The 19,353-nt window shown below is 41.8% G+C and overlaps 1 protein-coding gene across 2 annotated transcripts in view; it reads left to right on the top strand.

Moving 5' to 3' along the window:
* ZNF341 (zinc finger protein 341) overlaps window positions 1–19,353 on the top strand; it is a 63,834-nt gene that overhangs the window by 2,025 nt on the left and 42,456 nt on the right. The window contains exons 2-4 of one of the 2 annotated variants that reach the window (XM_088480803.1): window positions 11,031–11,141; window positions 13,999–14,147; window positions 14,548–14,697. In XM_088480803.1, coding sequence (XP_088336929.1) covers window positions 11,031–11,141; window positions 13,999–14,147; window positions 14,548–14,697 — 410 coding nt within the window. Of the gene's footprint in view, window positions 1–11,030; window positions 11,142–13,998; window positions 14,184–14,547; window positions 14,698–19,353 lie in introns of both variants that reach the window. The other variant, XM_088480804.1, reaches the window with a different exon arrangement.

Genomic DNA, 19,353 nt, shown 5'->3' with positions numbered 1-19,353 from the left:
ACACACAGATTTAGCCAATTTGAACAATTATTTTTTGTCCATTTTCCAGTGTTTAAGACCATATGAACAACTGTCATTTGCTCCCATACATTACCAGGTTTTCGGTCCAACCAGCCAGATTGGACAGATATCTGACAGATAATTGTATAGTGTATGCCCAGCGTAACTGATGCAAAACAGGCTCCCTTGAGTACAGATTTGACTTTAGGGAAAAGAAAGAAGCCACACAGTACTAGGTTTGGAGAGTATGGAGGGTGTTCTAGCACTGCAATCTGTTTCTCGGCCAAAAACTGCTTCACAGAGAGCCGAGTGGGCTGATGCGTTGTCCTGATGGAGGATGAATCCATTCTTCCACAACTCTGGCCTTTTATAATGTTAAGATCTTGATGCAAAACTTGCCTAACAGTTACTTTGTCGATGTTTACCATTTCTGCTATCATTTGGATGCTGAGTTGGCGATCAATGCTTCCATATTTTCATTTGTTTTTGATGTGCAAGGCCTCCTGGGACATTTATCACCTTTGACATCCTCACGACCGTCACTAAGGGGGTGATTCAATTCAGTGGGAGTTGAATAGGGCCGGGAAGTTGGTTCCAGAGTTATTCAATTCAGAGTGCTATTAGGTTGATTACAGGATTCTTCTCACATCGTCCTGAGTTTGTGAGGAGAAATCCGACTAAAGTGTCGGCCACGAGGTTGTTTTCCGGCTTAGCGTGGTGCTAACAGCCACGTGGCCGTAACTTTATTTGGAGAATGCCGGTTCTCATGACTAAACACCCAAGTTACGTCGCGAGAACCAGCATTTCCAGACTTAACTTGTAATAGTTGGACTAAACAGTGCGCTGAATTGAATAGCTCTGGGACCAACTTCCCGGCGCTATTCAACTCACGCTGAATTTAGTTGCCCCCATAGATCTTTTATGTGCCACTCAAGCACACATGCACATGACATACAATCTGCCCTGTAAGCCTCGGTTAGCATACGGAAAGATTTGGTGGGCATTTTGTTCAATTTAACTAATTGAAATGCCGCGGGTAGAGGCGAGGTAGAATCCAGCATCAGAAGTCACTGCTCCGGGATGTCCCAACAGCAAGGACATGAGCAGATGGAATCACAGAAGATGACTCACAGGTAACTTCTAATCAGGCAGGATGGCATAGGGCACAGGAGGAATAATCAAAGCACGCAGGAATTGCAGAACGGGGTAAGACCGGCTAAAACTCAGACAATATCACTGGCAGGAAGTGTAGGGCTGGCTGTATTTTATCAGAAGCAGGGACCAATCAGCGCAATCTTTGCAGAAAGCCTTCCTAATCCACAGGATAGTATGCAGCTGAGCTTTGCACACAAACTGATAGGCTGGAATGCAGTAATGAGCTGCAAAGACACAAATAGAGTTCCAGCTGCATGCATCAGCGGGAACAGGAATCAAAGCATGATGCAGCATCCAAGTTGCCTAATACGGCTGGGACCTGCCTCCAAGATGATCCACTGCCGTGGATCATGTTGCTCTACTTTTTAACTAAGCATTCTTTTGACGCACGGGAAAAACACAACTTCTTTGAATGCTGTGTGTCAGCAAACTATCTGTGTGAAAGGGGTGAAACTTGCAAAATCGCTTTGGGATAGTCAAAGTTCAATGTTCCCCCCCCACTCCCTTTTCACTCACACAGTATAATGGTTAATTTTTTACAAGTACAGTCTCATTATTTAATAGCTACACCTTGTATATCACTTGTGTAAGAGACTGCGTCCTCAAATCTCTGTCAGAATTGGGTGTCCCTGCGACTGTCTCCTGTCTGGACAATAAACAAGGACTTTATTTATCAAGAATTACCGTTTTTTACCTAAAGTTATTTCTTGTAGGACAGACAAAACTATAACATTCTCCCCACAAGATCATTACACACATTTCTTGCTGCTGACTGGGATGATCTGATTGGCTAACAAAACCAGTATACTCCAATCAGATAACAGAAAAACAAAAATAGGAGGTGCTATACTAAATATGTATGTTAACAATTCCTCAAAATCCTTCACATGTGCTGCTGCTACCACCGTGGAGCTGACCTTCTACCAACAGGGAGAAAAAACTATTCTAGTGTGGAGCGCTGACACTTGTAAAGGAATCTATATATTAATTAATTTAATATTGAAAAACATAAATAAAATAAACACTAATAGTCAAATTACATCAATATGGAAACACAATAAATAATATGACCAATAAGAGAATTATAGTTCAATAAAAAACGTCAAAGAAATGGGGCCCCAGGATCTTATCAATATCGCATTAATAATACCAATTGAAACAAATGAGTCTCCACTTAGTATTTAGAGGATATTTAAGCTGGGTTTCTTTCTCTTTTCTTCTTTCTTCTTTTTTTCTTTTTTTAAATTTCAATGTTTAGATGTAAGAATTTAAATGATATGTGTTCTCTTCTCACACTAATATCACATTCTGTATTTAAATTACAAATTGTAGTATTAAACAATGGAAGAATTATATACCATTAATCAATTAAGGTTTGTCATGTAACGTATTTAATTTATTTTACTAACAATGGTAACTAAGGTGTCATCTCTCTGATCCACCGATATTAACGCTATGTGATCCGTTCTAGAAGAGGATCATTACGAGCTTACTTTATAATAATACAGTATAATTTATGGATTCACTGTCCAAGTGAGGGACAATTCCCTCAATAGGTACTTAATTCCTCTCAATCTGAAATTAGATTGGAACGATTCCATAAGAAACTTATATGTCCTCCTTTCTTCTTGTAACTTTAGGCATAATTATCTAAATTGCCTGGGAGGTTTTAGATTCTGTGTATAGTCAATACAATTATACAGCTTTTATACCTAAATTCCGGGTCTGACCTGGAGGTTGAACAGGGTTCCAAACCGGATCAGACCCGGAATTTAGCCAGCGCCGACCCAGGATATTCCAGAGTCGACGCCGTTCACACCGATGTCAGCCTTTTTAATTAAAACACTATATGATCCTTCTGGAATGAGATAGTAAAGAGCCCTAATGAACCACCTGTAGTCTGACTGATAGCCGCACCGACAGTTCCACGTATGAGACCAGAGTACTATATTCTGACCGTGGTCACACTGCCATTCCAACTGGTTATCAGAGCCGGGGAGAGGGTAGGATAAAAGTAACTTATTTAAACTGGAGGCAGTTAATCTGTTAGAAACCTTTATTGGTTAATGCATGGACCTATATTTCATCTAAAACCATTTACCAACATATAATCGTGCATCACTAAACAAGGTTCATTGTAAAATCCAATCCTGTGATTGTGTGACATTATGTTACAATTGTAACAGCTGAAGTAGAGACACATTTGTTTCAGTTGGTATTAATGTGATATTGATAAGATCTTGGGGCCCCACTGCTAATGCTGGGTATACACTAAACAATTATATGTCAGATATCTGTCCAATCTGGGTGGTTGGAATGAAAATCTGGTAATGTATAGGTGCAAATGACATACATCATTTGCTCACAAAGACTGGAAAACAGACAAAAATGGTTGTTCAGACAAATTGGTTTAAACACACAAATGTAACCAATTTGAACAATTGTTTTTTGTCCATTTTCCAGTGTTTAAGACCATATGATTGTCTGTCATTTGCTCCCATACATTACCAGGTTTTAATTCCAACCAGACAGATATCTGACATATAATTGTATAGTGTATGCCCAGCATAAGTCATTTTTTTATTGAACTATAATTCTTTTATTGGTCATATTATTTATCGTGTTTCCATATTAATGTAATTTGACTATTAGTGTTTATTTTGTTTTATTTTATCTTTTTCATTATTAAATTAATATATAGATTGAATTGTGACTATATTCCTTTACTAGTGGCAGCACTCCACACTAGTAGTTTTTTACTTCAATCAGATTATCATAATAGTCAAGAGGACAGATGGCAAAGCTTTTGTGCTTGTTTTTTCCACTCTAAATAATTATGTGACACTTTAGGACAATTCAGTTCTCCAAATCACTGAGGCTCCCATACATATGCGATTAATCGTGGCAATTTAGTGTTTTGCAGATGATTGTCCCAAAAAATCTGCAATGTATGGGTTTCACTGATTCTGACCAAAAATTGATCAGAATCGCTAAATCAGGTTTCACCGACCAATCGTGGTCGTAGATTGGTAGTGTATGGAGACTAACAGCCGATTGTTACTAGTAATATGTTGAATCTTTTAAGATTGGCATATCAATGATTTGCTGTCATTGATTTGTAAATCACTTAAAATCTTGTCTGAGCGTAGATTGGTGGATTGGGAAAGCTTTAAATCTGGAAAAAAAAATTTTTTTGTGATTGCTGATGTATGGGCCCCTTCAGTACAGTGCAGCAATACCACATATTTCCCTAAACACCTCTATGGGGTCCAAAGGAAAAACTGTGATGTTGGTGGCCTAAAGTTGGCAGAGAAACAGTCCGAATGTCACCAACCCATGGCCATTGCTGTGAATTAAATCAACCCTTTGGAATATCTTTCATTGAATTCTTTTATTTCCTTTACTCGAATAATAATAATGCGTATGTTTTATACTTGTTCACCAACTTTTCTTTTTTTCAGTCATTATCACTATGTGCTACCATCACCATACCTGGTGTATTGTCCCTCAACACAGTAGTTAGCATTGCATTCTCACAGTGCTGGAATCATGGGTTCTATTGTGAAATTGTCCCAATCTGTGTGGCATTTGTTTTTCCCTCATGTTTGTGGGGGTTTCCCACCCTCCAAATAGATACTGGTAGCTTAATTTCTTCTGAAAAAATACAGTGGTTTGCTAATGTATTCCATCCCCTAAATGTCATTATCAACTTTCTTGAAATTTTCCAGCAAATTTGCAATCTAGACATTTACTAAAGGCAAATCTGGCAGAAAATCGCAAAAAAAACTGACTTTACAGTAGTTTGTAATAGACAATTGGCTAGATTATTTTATATAGAGAACAATAGAAACTATAGACACTCTGGATTTACTAGCCATCGGGTATGTTAACCTAATAGAACCTGCAAAAAAATTGCAGCAGAATATAAAAAAAAGCAATGCTGATCTGTGCATGCTTCGTTATGTTTAAAATGGTTAAATGTGAAAAAAACAAAATAAATTGTGTGAAGATTCCCCTCTCAAAATCCATAACTAGCCCCGGAACTCCCAGCCTGGGCTGGTATTGGAATCGGAGGACAAAACAGCATGGGGTTCCCCCTATTTTCCAATGACCAGTACCGGGCTGAACCAACCGGGATATAATGCTATAGCAGGAAGCCACACAGCGTGGCGTCCAGAGGGACAACAAGCCCAGGGCTATTCCCCGCACGGTTGGTGTGTAGCTAATGGTAAATAGTTAAGCAATATTATAGTTTACAGGTGGCTTATAAGTCCCAGCAAGTCTTCCCCGGCATGATGACACTTGTTGTACCACAAGTGCCAGTATGCCCGGCCATTAAGGACCCGCTGGTATCTGTAGTCCGCGCGTAAAAATATTAAAAGAAAGACAGTACATGGACATCAACTGTTATATACTTTTAATAAATAACCACTTCCCTGCAAATCCCTCGTTCTCCAATACTCACAAAAGCCAGGGAATAGAGGTCAAACGTGATTCTTAGTAAAATGACTCCTTAGAGCCAGTTTTCAAACTCAAAATTCATTATTTTTTTGCAGATTAAAAAAAAAAAAAGTTAAAAATGCTGCTTGCATAAGTATTAAACTCCTGCAGACCAGTACTTGGTCCAATTGCTACAATAACAGCTATAAGTCTGTTGAGGTGAGTTTCTACTACGTTTGAACAATGTTTGGGAATGATTTTTGCCCATTCTTCCTTGCCGATTTGCTCTAGGTTGTTTTGGTTAGTTGGATGAGGCTTGTGGATTTAAATTTTCAAATAGTGACACAGATTCTCAATTCGATTTGGGGGTATATTTATCAAAGTATAATTTTGAATTTGATTTTACTTTTTATTTAGCTCACCTGAAATTGAATGAAATCGAATGTAGATATCACTGTCAAAATCCCACTTTTACCACAAGGCTTACTGATTTTGTAAGCCTTTTCTAAATCAAATGTTTTTCGATTCTGACTAGTGATTTCTTGTTCAAGTTTGGATGCCCATGTCATAATTGAATCAAAATCCCCAAAATAAAAGACCAGCTTCATGCTGGTGATTTTAGAATGACCAGGTGCCAGTTACACAGAAACATGCACAGATCAGTGAGATTCATAAATGCTTCTGTGTGAATAAACTTATTAATTGTAAAATAAAAGAAAAACGTTTTCCCCCCCTAAATGCATATCCAGCACTGGGCTTTTCTGAGCCAATAGGTTACTAAAGGAGACCTAGCGGTTCCCACTATTGAAGTCGATAGTGGGAACCGCTTACTGGCTGAGAGAGGCGGAGGCTCTCCTCTCTCAGCCAATGAATGCTCAACTAATGCATATGCCGTGGCTGAGCTGTCATACAGGAAGTATCATCCTTAGAGGACGGTACTTATATCCGTGTCTCGGGTATTGTCGTTTTTTTGTTTTTTGAAGACGTGGATGCCTACATGGAGAAGAGGACATGAATGGCTACAAGGATTGTAGCTGAGTATGTGTGAGTTTAATAAAGTTGTACTTTTACAGTGTGTGAGTCTTGTCTTTATTTTAATATTTATTTTGCAGGTGAACTAGATGCCCTTAATACCCCGCATGCTGGTACTGTTGGTTCTCCAAGTACCAGCATGTGGGGGGAGGCTTGCTGGGACCTCTAGTTCTATTGTAAAAGACAATATTAATTAATCTAATTTTTTACACAATCAACCCGGCACCCGCCACCCAGGGGTATTGGGGATAACCCTGGGCTATCAGCCCAGGCCTGGGATGCACTGGAGAGGGGGAACCCCTTTATTGGGGGGTCGCTACCTCCCCAGGGATCCCCGGCCTGGGCTGTCTAGTGGTTAGGGTCCCACGGCTGCGGCATTACACCCCTGCTAGAAAGAGTCTGTTGCTGGTTTTGGTGAATACGGGGGAGCGCTGTAGCAGCACTCCTTTTATCAGTCTGAATCCAGTACCTCTGTCACCTGCCTGTACACAGCACTCCAGTATTTAGCCTTTTCCACTGCTCTTGTTAAACAGCCTTAGTCTAGTATATTTGTCACCTGTCAGTACCAGCGCTCCTTTTATCTACCTGAGTTCAGCGTCTCTGTTACCTGCCTGTGACCAGCACTCCAGTTACCAGCCTGAACTTTCCGCAGCACTACCATCTATGCTCACTTCATTGTGTATGTGTTCACTGACTCCTGGTCAGTCTGTGCGGCTACCTATACTCAGTGCCAGCGCTCCTGTTAAACAGCCGGATTCCAGTATTTCTGTCGTGTATTCTGAGACCCTTCTGTAGGCTATAGTCCTGTCTACAGTCATCACTACTTTAACCTGCTCAATTACCAAGTTACCTGCCAGTGCTCAGCAATTACAGCGTGTTTCATAGCACTTCTAGTTTTGTCTTCTCACCTGCTCATTGCAGTTTTCCTCAAGTTGCATTACCAACTGTACTATCAGCACTCAGCTTCTGCCTTACCTGTCAGCAAGTATACATCGTAATCATTACCAGTTTATGAGACAGACGGTATCCATCGGACCATCGGTGGCACTATTGATGGTGGTGGTTTATACTTCTGGTTCCATGGATTGGCTGCTGAGGCCTGTGCTGAGTTTCTGGTGGTTGGGTCAGCCCTGGGTGCTGAGGTGTGGGTCCTGGATCTGTTCCTATATTAGGGAACATATGTCAACTGCCCAGACTGAGTTCCTGGGAAGTTCACAATTTATCAGATTCCAGCCTGGTCACAGTTCACTGAGTTCCCATTAGTTCAGTTCCCTAAGTTCCTAGCTGAAGGTTCCAGCTTCACAGTTCTGGGGTTCAGGCCTGGAGCTGAGATCCAGGGACAGGCTGGTGGGTTCCAGTACCTTGGTTTAGTAGCCATCATGGTCCAGAGAGGAATGGGTATGAAATGGCAGTTGGGATGACTGCTGTCAAGATATACGACAGCGGCATCCCAATTCTCAGGATCCTGACAAGGGTACGGTAAGTATAGTAAGCCTCCCCGCTTCTCCCCCTACCCCAAACCCTCTGTTCCTACACCCTAGCACTAACCCACCTCACCCCGCACCCTAACCCTCCCTGCTAGTGCCTAAACCTAAACCCCCAAGTGGTGCCTAACCCTAACCCGCCCCCAGGAGTACCTAACCCTAACCTTCCCTAGCCTAAACCCTAACCCCCCCATGAAGCCTAAACCCAACTCTTCCCCCCCTGCTCCCCGTGGCTAAGTCCTAAACAGCCCCTCTATACTTACGTTCGGCATCCCGACTATCAGGATTCCGACATCAGCATGTCATCTACTGTCGGTATTCTGTGCCGGTCCTCTGGCCGGGTAATGGCATTCCGGCACCGGGATTTCGTCAGCCGGCAGTATACTCACTACATCCCGTCCAGAGAGTCTTTCCTACTTGTTGGTTCACACTGGACTATGTGCAAAAGTCCGATCAAGCCTGCAGGTTTTAATTCACTATGTCAGTCCATCCTAAAGGTGGGTACACATTACACGATATGTCACCAGATCCAGCGGATAGATTAGAGTTAGGCACCCCTGGGTGGAGGGTTAGGGTTAGGCACCACCGGGGGGAAGTTAGTGTTAGGCACCACTAAGGGAGTGTTGGGGGGCCGCCGGGATTTCATGCCCAGCCAGTTGTATGCAGAGCTCTTGGTATAATTGACTGGTACACCTTCACCTTCACTCCATTCTCAGCTACTGAACTCTGTCGCTTCTTCAAGGTGATTTTTGATCTCTCTATGGCTTCTCTCACAAGTCTCCTTTTTGATCTGTTTTGAGGGACAACCTTGTGTAGGCAGTGCTTGGGTGGTATGACACAGCTTTCATTTCCTCACTATTGATCACTGCGATATTACCGGGATATCAAAAAACTTGTATATTATTTTGTAGTCCTTCCCTAACTAGTGCATGTCTATAACTATAGCTTTAACTTAAATTTTCTTAGAATGCTCTTTGGGCTTCATTGTCACAGCTTTCCTTCAGATTCACAGTATGACCAACATTTTTTAAATTAGGGGGTTGTTTATCCCCACAAAAAGCTGATTGTTTAATGATACACAGGTAGAGGCTAATTCAAAGACAATTGTTAGGGCAATATCTTTATCTGTGTAAACCTGGAGCTTCCACAGTACAGGAGTTGAATAGTTATGGAAACACCCTTTTCCATTTTTTTTTTAAAAGAAAAAAAATCTTCAGAAAAATAATGAATTATGAGTTTGAAAATTTACTTTACGTGCCTAATGGTTCACAATAATAATACTTTCTGTAACAATCTGTTTAAATCTCATTGGTAATAAAGACAAATCTGTCAACGTTTTAGGGGGTTGTATACTTTTGCCAACCACTGTATATATTGTAATCTCCACTGATGTAAATGATTAAATAGTCTCTGTAAAGTGCTGTTTATTATGTTGATGTTAAATAAGTAACTGTCAAGAAAATAGATTGTTTTGATCTGTGATAAATTCACGGACCTATGTTACCATTGGACCATTGCGGAGGTGAAAAAATTGCGCTTTTCGTGGAAATTTTTTCAGGACACATCAGGTCCCAAAAATAAATCACGATAAGTGCCGCCATTGGGCGGCAGTTCGGGGCTAACTGGATAGCCCTGCGATGATCCATTAGCAGCGCTACTTTAGTGCTGTTAATAGGATACTAGCCTTAGTTGCTATGTAAATAACAGTTAATAAAAAGTACTGGGAAATACACTACAGGGGTTATGTATTAGAAACTGAGTTTTCAGAAGCAATGGCAGTCTTGGCTACAGATCTAAAGCGGCAATCATTTAAAAAGCAAAACTGGCTTCTGAAAACTTTGATACTATTACATAACCCCCTACATGGCCAAAAATATGTGGACACACATTCTAATTACTGCCCATTCCAGTCACAAATTGCTATCCTGTACATAAAATCAATTATGCAGCCATGAAGTCTCCATAGTCAAACATTAGCAGTGAAATGGGTCTTACTGTAGGTTCAGTGATTTTCAACATGGCACTAACACAGAAGACCACCTTTCTGCCTTGCTAGAAATTTGAGAACTGTAAATTGTGCATGCTGCTGTTGTGAATTGGAAACATCTAGGAGTAACAACAATTCAGCCGTGAGGCTGTTAGTGGTCCTTGTGGACTGGAATCGGTATGTAATAACGCTGGCCGCACGGCCAGCAGTTCGATTCCCGGCAGCGTCAGGCCGACAGAGGAACAGATCCCGGCAGCGGCAACCTGACAGCGCTGGAAATCCCGATCGTCCCCAGGTAAGTATGAACTAACCTACCCCCCTAACCCTAACCCCCCCTTAGGGGTGCCTATTCCTAACCTCCCCCGGGGGTGCCTAACCGTAACCCTCCCTCCCCCTAGCTTAACCCTAACCTCTCGGGGGGGGGGGTGCCTAACCCTAAGTCCCCCCGAAAGCCCTAAACCTTAGCCACGCGGCTGTCCGCGGGAAGCCGGCTGTCGGTATAATTTCAGCCGGCTTCCCGATTGCATCCCTTGTGGACTGGACATGGGAACCACTGTGCTAATCTAATCACACATGCACTTAGCGCAAGCTGATTTTAAATCTCCCACTGTCACCCAAAAACCCAATGTTGGCCTGACTGTCTGTGCTGAACTTACTTAGCACTGTCCAGGGTGGTGCTTGTATAAGTAAGAAATACTTGTGTAATTCTACAAGGGACATGCATTACATGTGCAAGTGTGTGTGTAAATTGTCCTACATATTACCAGTGTAATACTTATCATGTGTAAGTGTGCGTAATGCTACCACTGACATACATATCATGTGTAAATGTGCGTGTAACTCTACCAGTGACACGTATCTCATATATAACATTGCCACTCCCAGAGACCTGTGCTGGAAACTACGTGAGAACCCTGTTTCTTTTTTCCTAGGGATGGACAACCAGACAGTCCTAGCAGTTCAGTCCTTGCTGGATGGTCAGGGCGGTGTGTCGGACCACACAGCTCAAAATGTTAACAGTTCTGGATCCATCCAGGGACTTGGTATGGATATTTTATTTATTTATCTTTGGTTTCCAATTATCAGAATAGTTACAATAAAAGCTAGTACCTTTCATTAGGTCCTTCATGTTGTGGGCAGGACTGCTGAGGATGTGTCTCTATTGTACGTAGGTCTTAGCTGGTTCTTGGGGTTGTTGTACCAGAGGTTACCAGGGCCATATTAACAATGGGGCGTAAGGAGCTACAGCTCCAGTCCTTCACAAGGCCCATTATTATGGCAGCATAATGATGACCAGCTGCCTAGCTGGCCAAACAGTTGGCCATAATCATAAGTATTAAAATTTTATTCTTTTCGCATAATTCTGCAATTTTTTGATTTTTATGTATGTGAGATATTGTGGATGATAGTGTAGGGGGTGTACATGCCCATGTGGCACTGGCCACACCCACACAGCACTGGTCACAGCTCCTCAACTCCTCAATATAGGCCTTTGAATATTTTCAGCCCTAGGCTCATGTGGCCCTTAATTTGGCCCTTGGGGATACAATTTATTTGCCTTTTTAATAAATGTGTATTATCTTGCATTCTGCTACTACTTTAAGTGCCTATATACCCAGAGTATTCAGGTGATGTAATGTCTGTTCCAATGCAATCATAAATTGTTTTTCAAAGGTATTGGTGTATAATTATATCTATTTTCTATAATATATTGGTATGCTTTTCTTTTGCACATTGCCTGTCTACTGCCTGTGGAGGGGGTGTAAATTAGTGTATGACATTAGTTTTTGGTATCTTTACATTTGAGATTGGCCTCAGTAACGTGAGAACTTGGGCCACTGTGGCCCTAAACAAGGCTATTGACAAAGAGTTGGTCAACAATAGGTGCCAAAATGATGGTCAACATAAAACAAATAGGAAAGCACAAAAAATATATTTTAATTAGTTTAAAATGAAAACATAATTCCACATTCAGACAATTGGTTTCCATTAAGTACATTATACTCAAACATACATATTTTGCAATACAACACCTGTGAGTTACACAGCAACACCTAATTTCCTGTAGGGCACTAGTGTTTAGTTTGGTGGCTCGGAGGTAAACGACACTGCTACTGTGGTCCATCTTAAACGATTCCACTTCAAAACTCCATTTTGTGTTCCTTTTTCTGTAGCGCTTGTTTGCAGGTTGTCAACATTAGCTGAAGCTGTAATGATGTAGCCGTTACAAAAGAGAAACTGAATGTGCTTAGTACTGATGTTGGAGGCATTTTTGCAGTGGACTGTGGGCTTGATTCAGACCCAGTCGCAAGGCTGCATTCAAACACAGAGGTTGGCAATAAACGTATGCCAGTGCCGCTATCGCTAGCAAGACATTAGCACGCCTACTAAGTTTTGCCGTGCGATCGAGGTATGAATTTAGATGCCGAACAACCTGACACAATACACCCACTTTCCCTTAGTAACATATATCATCTCCAGGAAGTGTATTAAACAATCTGTAACATCGGCTGACATCGGACTCATATGCAGCACTTGTGGTTGACCATACCCTACCGCAAGCACTGCGAGTGCTGCTGTGTTTAATTCAGCCATGTGACGTGTACGCTGACGATGCGTCTTAATTATGCACGCCCCTGAAACAGCGTTCAGGCGCACAGATACGCCTGCGTTCGCATCACCACACTTCGGTTACCATCAACCACCCCCTGTCACCACCCACAAACGGCACGTCCTGTCACTCATGCTTGCAGAGCGTCTGTGTACTGGCAGCGAACGCTTCCCGATTGCAGCGACAGGTTCGCGCACACGCACTGCATCTTGTACGCATGCGCAGATTGCAAACATCAGCAGGCTGCATGCGAATGCAGCCTTGCGACCGGGTCTGAATCAGGCCCAGTGTGAGTGTAATATACAGCCACAATTATAGGGTACAGAGTTGTGCTGCAACTGTCAGCTGCCTTTTCCCTCTAAAACTGCATTTAAAACAACTAAAAAGGCAGAACATTGTTACTGTGATTCACAGAAGCTCCCAGAACAGATATTTCTGGGTCACAAAAATAAAACAAAAGCACATTTCTTGGACTAATCTTTACTTTATGACAGATATTATTTATGTATGGAATTACTAAACATATGTCAAATAGAGACAATATTTTCTTTAAATTTTTTTTTTTCATTTAAGTTACTGTGTATAATATATCAACATTTGCAGGAGTATGTAATGAGATACTAGATTATGGAATGGCGATATTTCAGTGAGTTGGACTCTGCCAGTGTAATGAGCTATAAGGCTGGTTTTATCTTATAACTGATTGCCACTTTAAATTAGGGATGTGCAGGCTCGGATAGGTTTGAATTTTCCCTCCAAGTTCCGATTTTTCCCGCTAAAAATAGGGTCTCAGATAGAGGCAAAACATCATCTTTCATGGACAAACATCATCTTCCATGGACTTTTGACCAGGAATGATGATGTTTGTCCATGAAAAATGACGTTTTGCCTCTTTCTGAGACCCGATTTTTGGAGGGAAAATTCGAACCTATCCGAGCCTGCACATCCCTACTTTAAATTTAGCATCCAAGTTGATGAAATCTCACCGGTACTGTGAACTTGGAACCGATTACATAACTCCCTTGATATGATAGCAATACTTTTCACAGACAAACATGAAGTGTACAGAGGCTGCTGTCTCCCTTTTGTGACATCGGAAACCATGTTGGGGTTTATAACCTCTGCTAAATAGCAGTTGAACCAGTCATCTACAGTCAAACATAACAATTGACAATTACAAGGAAATCACAGCAAGATGTGGTAACAAATACTAGATACAATCCCACAGTGGTTCATTGCACAATCGTAAGTGATTCCGACTAACTTTTATATTGTTACTTCTCTTACAGACGATGAAGATGTCTTTCTGTGCGGGAAGTGCAAAAAACAGTTCAACTCTCTGCCAGCTTTCATGATTCACAAGCGAGAGCAGTGTCATGGCAACGCACCAACTCTGGCATCTGTCTCCCTGGACAATCACAGTGTATATACCCCTCCGGTCAGTTCCGTGCAACAACCACAAGTTAACAGGCAGGTGGGTAGAAAAAAGGGCAAAGAAGTTGGGTTTGGTTGGAGTATTAAAACTAAGTAGCGGTGCTGGTAGAGAAGAGAGTGGTAGTGAGAATGTGAGGAGTGGAAATACAGGACATTGGCAGATCAGACACCACACTAATATATTATAGAGGCCGCTTACATCACATATTTAATCCAAGGATAAAGGTTCATATTTTGCTGCAAACTAGTGGGAATCTCTGAAGAAATATCAATTGGGTTGTAGTGTCTGGGAATATAAGCATCTGATTATATCATATGATTACCTGTTTTGTTTCTATACATTATAATAAAATCTGTATATACAATTTATATCAGATCTAAGCATGTCCTTAACTTCCAAACAGATCTCTACTTATATTGCGGTTCCACCCTCACCGCTTATCCAGACTCTGGTACAAGGCAATGTTTTGGTGAATGATGAGGTCCTACTCTCTGCAATGTCTGCCCTTACCTCATTGGACCAGTCCATGCCACCAGCACCAGCTCCTGTGCAGGTGAGACAAGACAGATCAGTGAGCCAATGTGCCTAGAGACATGTCTGCTTTCTCACTGTGTGTGTGTATCACATGTAGAATGTGCAAATAAGTCTGATAAAGCTAAAGAGCAAAATAAAATGTAATATAAAAAAACAATGCACAAATATGTACCATAGCATTACTGCAAGTGTGGTTTCAAGGCAATGCATTATCTCAAAACAGGGGTGTATCTAGGGGTCCAAGCGCCCCTGGCAAACTAAGGGACTGGCGCCCCCCTCCAATGACTGCTTCTACTTAAAAAAAAAAAACACACACTGGGGGTAGTTTAATTCACACACGTGAAGAAATAGGGAGAGTATAATTTTTATTTCTCTTTTTAATACTGTATATATATCTTTTATAGAACTTACTCTATTGCAAACCACTATATATACATTTTTTTTACGCAAAAAAAACACAGGAAAAGCTTAAAAACAGTGAATCAAAAACAAACAAAATGCATGTGGGTAACATAATTTACATATATTCAATTTGGGCTTTCTATACAGCATTATGCTTTTTAACAACTGATACCTTCACTCCACCATTAATTTGCTGGGATGATAACTCACATGAATCTTTTATATCATCCCACATAAGAATGAAGACAGTCCATATGGATCATGTCTTATTCCCAACACGGGGTTAGCCACAACCTATAAAGATCATAGCCAGTTCCCCCAAACTGAAGAAAATACTAATTTGTTAAACTTACACTGGGGGTAGTTCAATTTACATGCCTGTAGAAATAGGGAGACAAAATAAATATATATATATATATATATATATATATATATATATATATATATATACAGTCAGGTGCATAAATATTGGGACATTGACAGAATTTTCATATATTTGGCATCTATTCACCACCACAATGGCTTTGAAATGAAACAAACAAGATGTGCTTTAACTGCAGACTTTCAGATTTAATTTGAGAGTAATTACATCCAAATCAGGTGAATGGTGTAGGAATTACAATGGTTTCTATATGTGCTCCCACTTTTTAAGGGGCCAAAAGTAATGGGACTATCAACTCAAAAGCTATTTCATGGACAGGTGTGGGCTATTCCCTCGTTATTTCATTATCAATTAAGCAGGTAAAAGGTCTGGAGTTGATTCTAGGTGTGACATTTGCATTTGGAATCAGTTGCTGTTGACTCTCAATATGAGATCCAGAGAGCTGTCACTATCAGTGAAGCAAGCCATCATTAGGCTGAAAAATAAAAAAAAAACCATCAGAGAGATAGCAAAAACATTAGGTGTGGCCAAATCAACTGTTTGGAACATTCTTAAAAAGAAAGAACGCACCGGAGAGCTCAGCAACACCAAAAGACCCGGAAGACCACGGAAAACAACTGTGGTGGATGACAGAAGAATTATTTCCCTGGTGAAGAAAAACCCCTTCACAACAGTTGGCCAAATCAAGAACACTCTCCAGGAGGTAGGTCTATATGTGTCAAAGTCAACAATCAAGAAAAGACTTCACAAGAGTGAATATAGAGGGTTCACCACAAGATGTAAACCATTGGTGAGCCTCAAAAACAGGAAGACCAGATTAGAGTTTGCCAAACAACATCTAATAAAGCCATTACAGTTCTGGAACAACATCCTATGGACAGATGAGACAAAGATCAACTTGTACCAGAGTGATGGGAAAAGTATGGAGAAGGAAAGGAACTGCTCATGATCCAAAACATACCACCTCATCAGTGAAGCATGGTGGTGGTAGTGTCATGGCATGGGCATGTATGGCTGCCAATGGAACTGGTTCCCTTGTATTTATTGATGATGTCCCTGCCTCAGCTGTACTAGGTATTTGACTACTGCTCCCAGCATATTCTTGCTGCAATTGTAATTGTATGTCCCTGCCTCAGCTGTACTAGGTATTTGACTACTGCTCTGAACAATTAACTTAGCAGTAATGTTAAATTAAGTAGTTTATCAATGCATATTATCTGTAGCTGATGGTTTGGAATATAGTTTTTTTTTGTTTGTTTGTTTTTGTGTCCTTTGTTAGCTTTTAGTTATATAGACCCAGATGCTAGTTTAATGGTATGTGCTATTTGTTTGTTTAAGGTAATTTATTGCTGGCAATACTAGTGGGAGTGTTTTGGGGGTAGTTAGTAATCAGTGGCCTCACATGCCAGATCTCCTATGTAAGGTTCATAGTAAGGCCGGTTAGCCTTTGGCTGGTGTGCCCTATCTTATAAGTGCCCGATTTAAAAGTGCCAATTAAATTTTAAATCGATTATTGGCGTTATATCAGCGTTACACAGAAGTGAAACAGAGGGAAACCCACTGATCTACAATCAAACAGCAAGCCAAACATTACTTGGACAAAGTGGAATGAACAATTGTGATTTCACATTTTCCATACTACTAGCTCCTGAGGATACATAACCAGGACTTTCATCACTGAACTCCCTGTCTGGTGGCTGCATAAACCTGGTGCTTCCCTTCCTACTATTGCTGCTGGCTCTGTGCTTTACATATAATACTAATGTATACTTATCTGTGTTATGTCGGTTTACCTCTATGATAATGTACTTTTACCTTAGCTCTGTTTCTAAGTCTTATATCATCTAGCTCCAACCACTGTATATTTTATTATTTAACTTCTGCTCCCACCAAATCTCCACTTTTACTTTACTCAATAATAAACTTTTGCTTTAAATACACACTTTTCCCACACTGTACTCTTACTTACATTTCTGGAAATCTGCACCCTCTCTTACATTCTTTCTTCATTCCTACTTTCAACTTTTTCTTCCCTTATTCACATCACCCTTACTATTACCATGTTTTCTTCAACTCCCACCTTCACTCAGTGTCTACCTAATCTTTTGTCCTGCCCCTTGCTTCCACCTTTATGCTTTCCCCCTTGTCTCCTCCACTTCCTCTTCCCCTTATCTCCTCTCCTCTGTATACCTTCCTCCCCATCTTCTCCCATTACTCCACTTTCATTCTCTTATACTCCACCGGGGTCCTTCTACCTCACTGCTAATCCCTCCTCCCACCCCCTTTTCCATGTCACTTCACCCCACATCCATCCACATATCATTAAGCTCCCTTCCTGCCCACCTTCTGCTGGCTCCCCTTCTAACACTGGAGACCGCACCATCGCTACACTCTATTCATCTCGGTCCCCCAAACTAATCTCACCTCCACGCTATAGCAACCCTGATAATCTCATCCAAATCTCTACAACAAACTCTGTCCCTCTATCCTGTGCCCTCTGGAATGCCAGGTCAGTCTGTAATAAACTGGTCCCAACCCATGACCTTTTCATCTCCAACTCCCTGAATCTCTTAGCCATTACTGAAACCTGGATTTTACCCTCTGACACCACTTCTCCTGCAGCTCTCTCCTCTGGGGGCCTCACCTTTTCCCACACCCCATGCCCTGGGGGTCGCCATGGTGGTGGTGTTGGGGTCCTCCTATCCCCTGGTTACTCATACCAACCCATACCCTCTGAACCATCCCTTACATTCTCTACATTTGAAGTCCATGCTTTACGCCTCTTCCACCCAGTACACCTCAGAGTAGCTGTCATTTACCGTCCCCCTGGCCCTCCCTCCAAGTTCCTTGACAACTTTGCTTCCTGGCTCCCTCACTTTCTCTCCTCAGACCTTCCCTCCATTATCCTAGGTGACTTCAATATTCCAATTGATATCCCCACAGAATCCTCTGCCTCCAAACTACTTACCCTCACATCTTCACTTGGTCTCTCCCAATGGACCTCCTCACCCTCACATGTGAGTGGCCATTTGCTTGATCTGGTCTTCACTCACCGATGTGATATTTCTGATCACTCCAATTCCCCTTTCCCACTTTCTGACCATCACCTTCTCTCTTTTAACCTGTCCCTCTCTCCTTCCCCTTCTCTACCTCCAAAAGCCACCATCACTAAGCGTAACATTGATGCTATCGACACAGTTTCCTTTTCTTCCCTGCTTGACTTACTTCTCTCACCTATCCTCTCTCTCTCCTGTCCTAACCAAGCCACTTCCCTATACAACGCCTCCCTTACTTCTGCTATGGACTCTGTTGCTCCGGCGATCACTACTCACACTCGCAGATCTACTCCTCAACCCTGGCATTCCAAATGCACCAGATACCTGCAAAAGTGTTCACGAAGCTCTAGTGCTGCTCTCTCCCTCTCTAAACACTCATATTTCAAGATCCTCATCTCCTCTCAGTCCTCTAATCCCCAGCGTCTCTTCACCACTCTCAACTCCCTCCTTCACCCACCCCCTCCTCGTCTCCCCTCCTTGCTCTCTGCCCTTGACTTTACTACCTACTTTACATCTAAAATTGATTCCATACGTCAGGACACCATATCCAACCAGTCCCCCAGCTCTCCACCTCCTCCTTTCCCAGATCACCCCTCCCAATCAACTTTATCAACTCTTGCATCCTTCTCCCCAGTATCTGGAGAGGAAGTCATGGCCCTCATCCGGTCCCCCCCCTCTTCCACCTCCCCCCTTGATCCTATCCCCTCCCGCCTCCTCCGCATCCTCTCTCTTTCTGCCTGCTCCCATCTTGCCCACCTCATTAACCTCTCCCTCTCATCAGGCACTGTTCCTTCTGCATTCAAGCATGCCCTTGTCTCCCCCATTCTTAAAAAAC

The sequence above is a fragment of the Taudactylus pleione genome, unplaced genomic scaffold (assembly GCF_031769625.1).
Source record: "Taudactylus pleione unplaced genomic scaffold, aTauple2 ptg000256l, whole genome shotgun sequence".
NCBI classification, from domain to species: Eukaryota; Metazoa; Chordata; class Amphibia; order Anura; family Myobatrachidae; genus Taudactylus; species Taudactylus pleione.
This window is presented reverse-complemented; position numbering and strand designations above follow the sequence as displayed.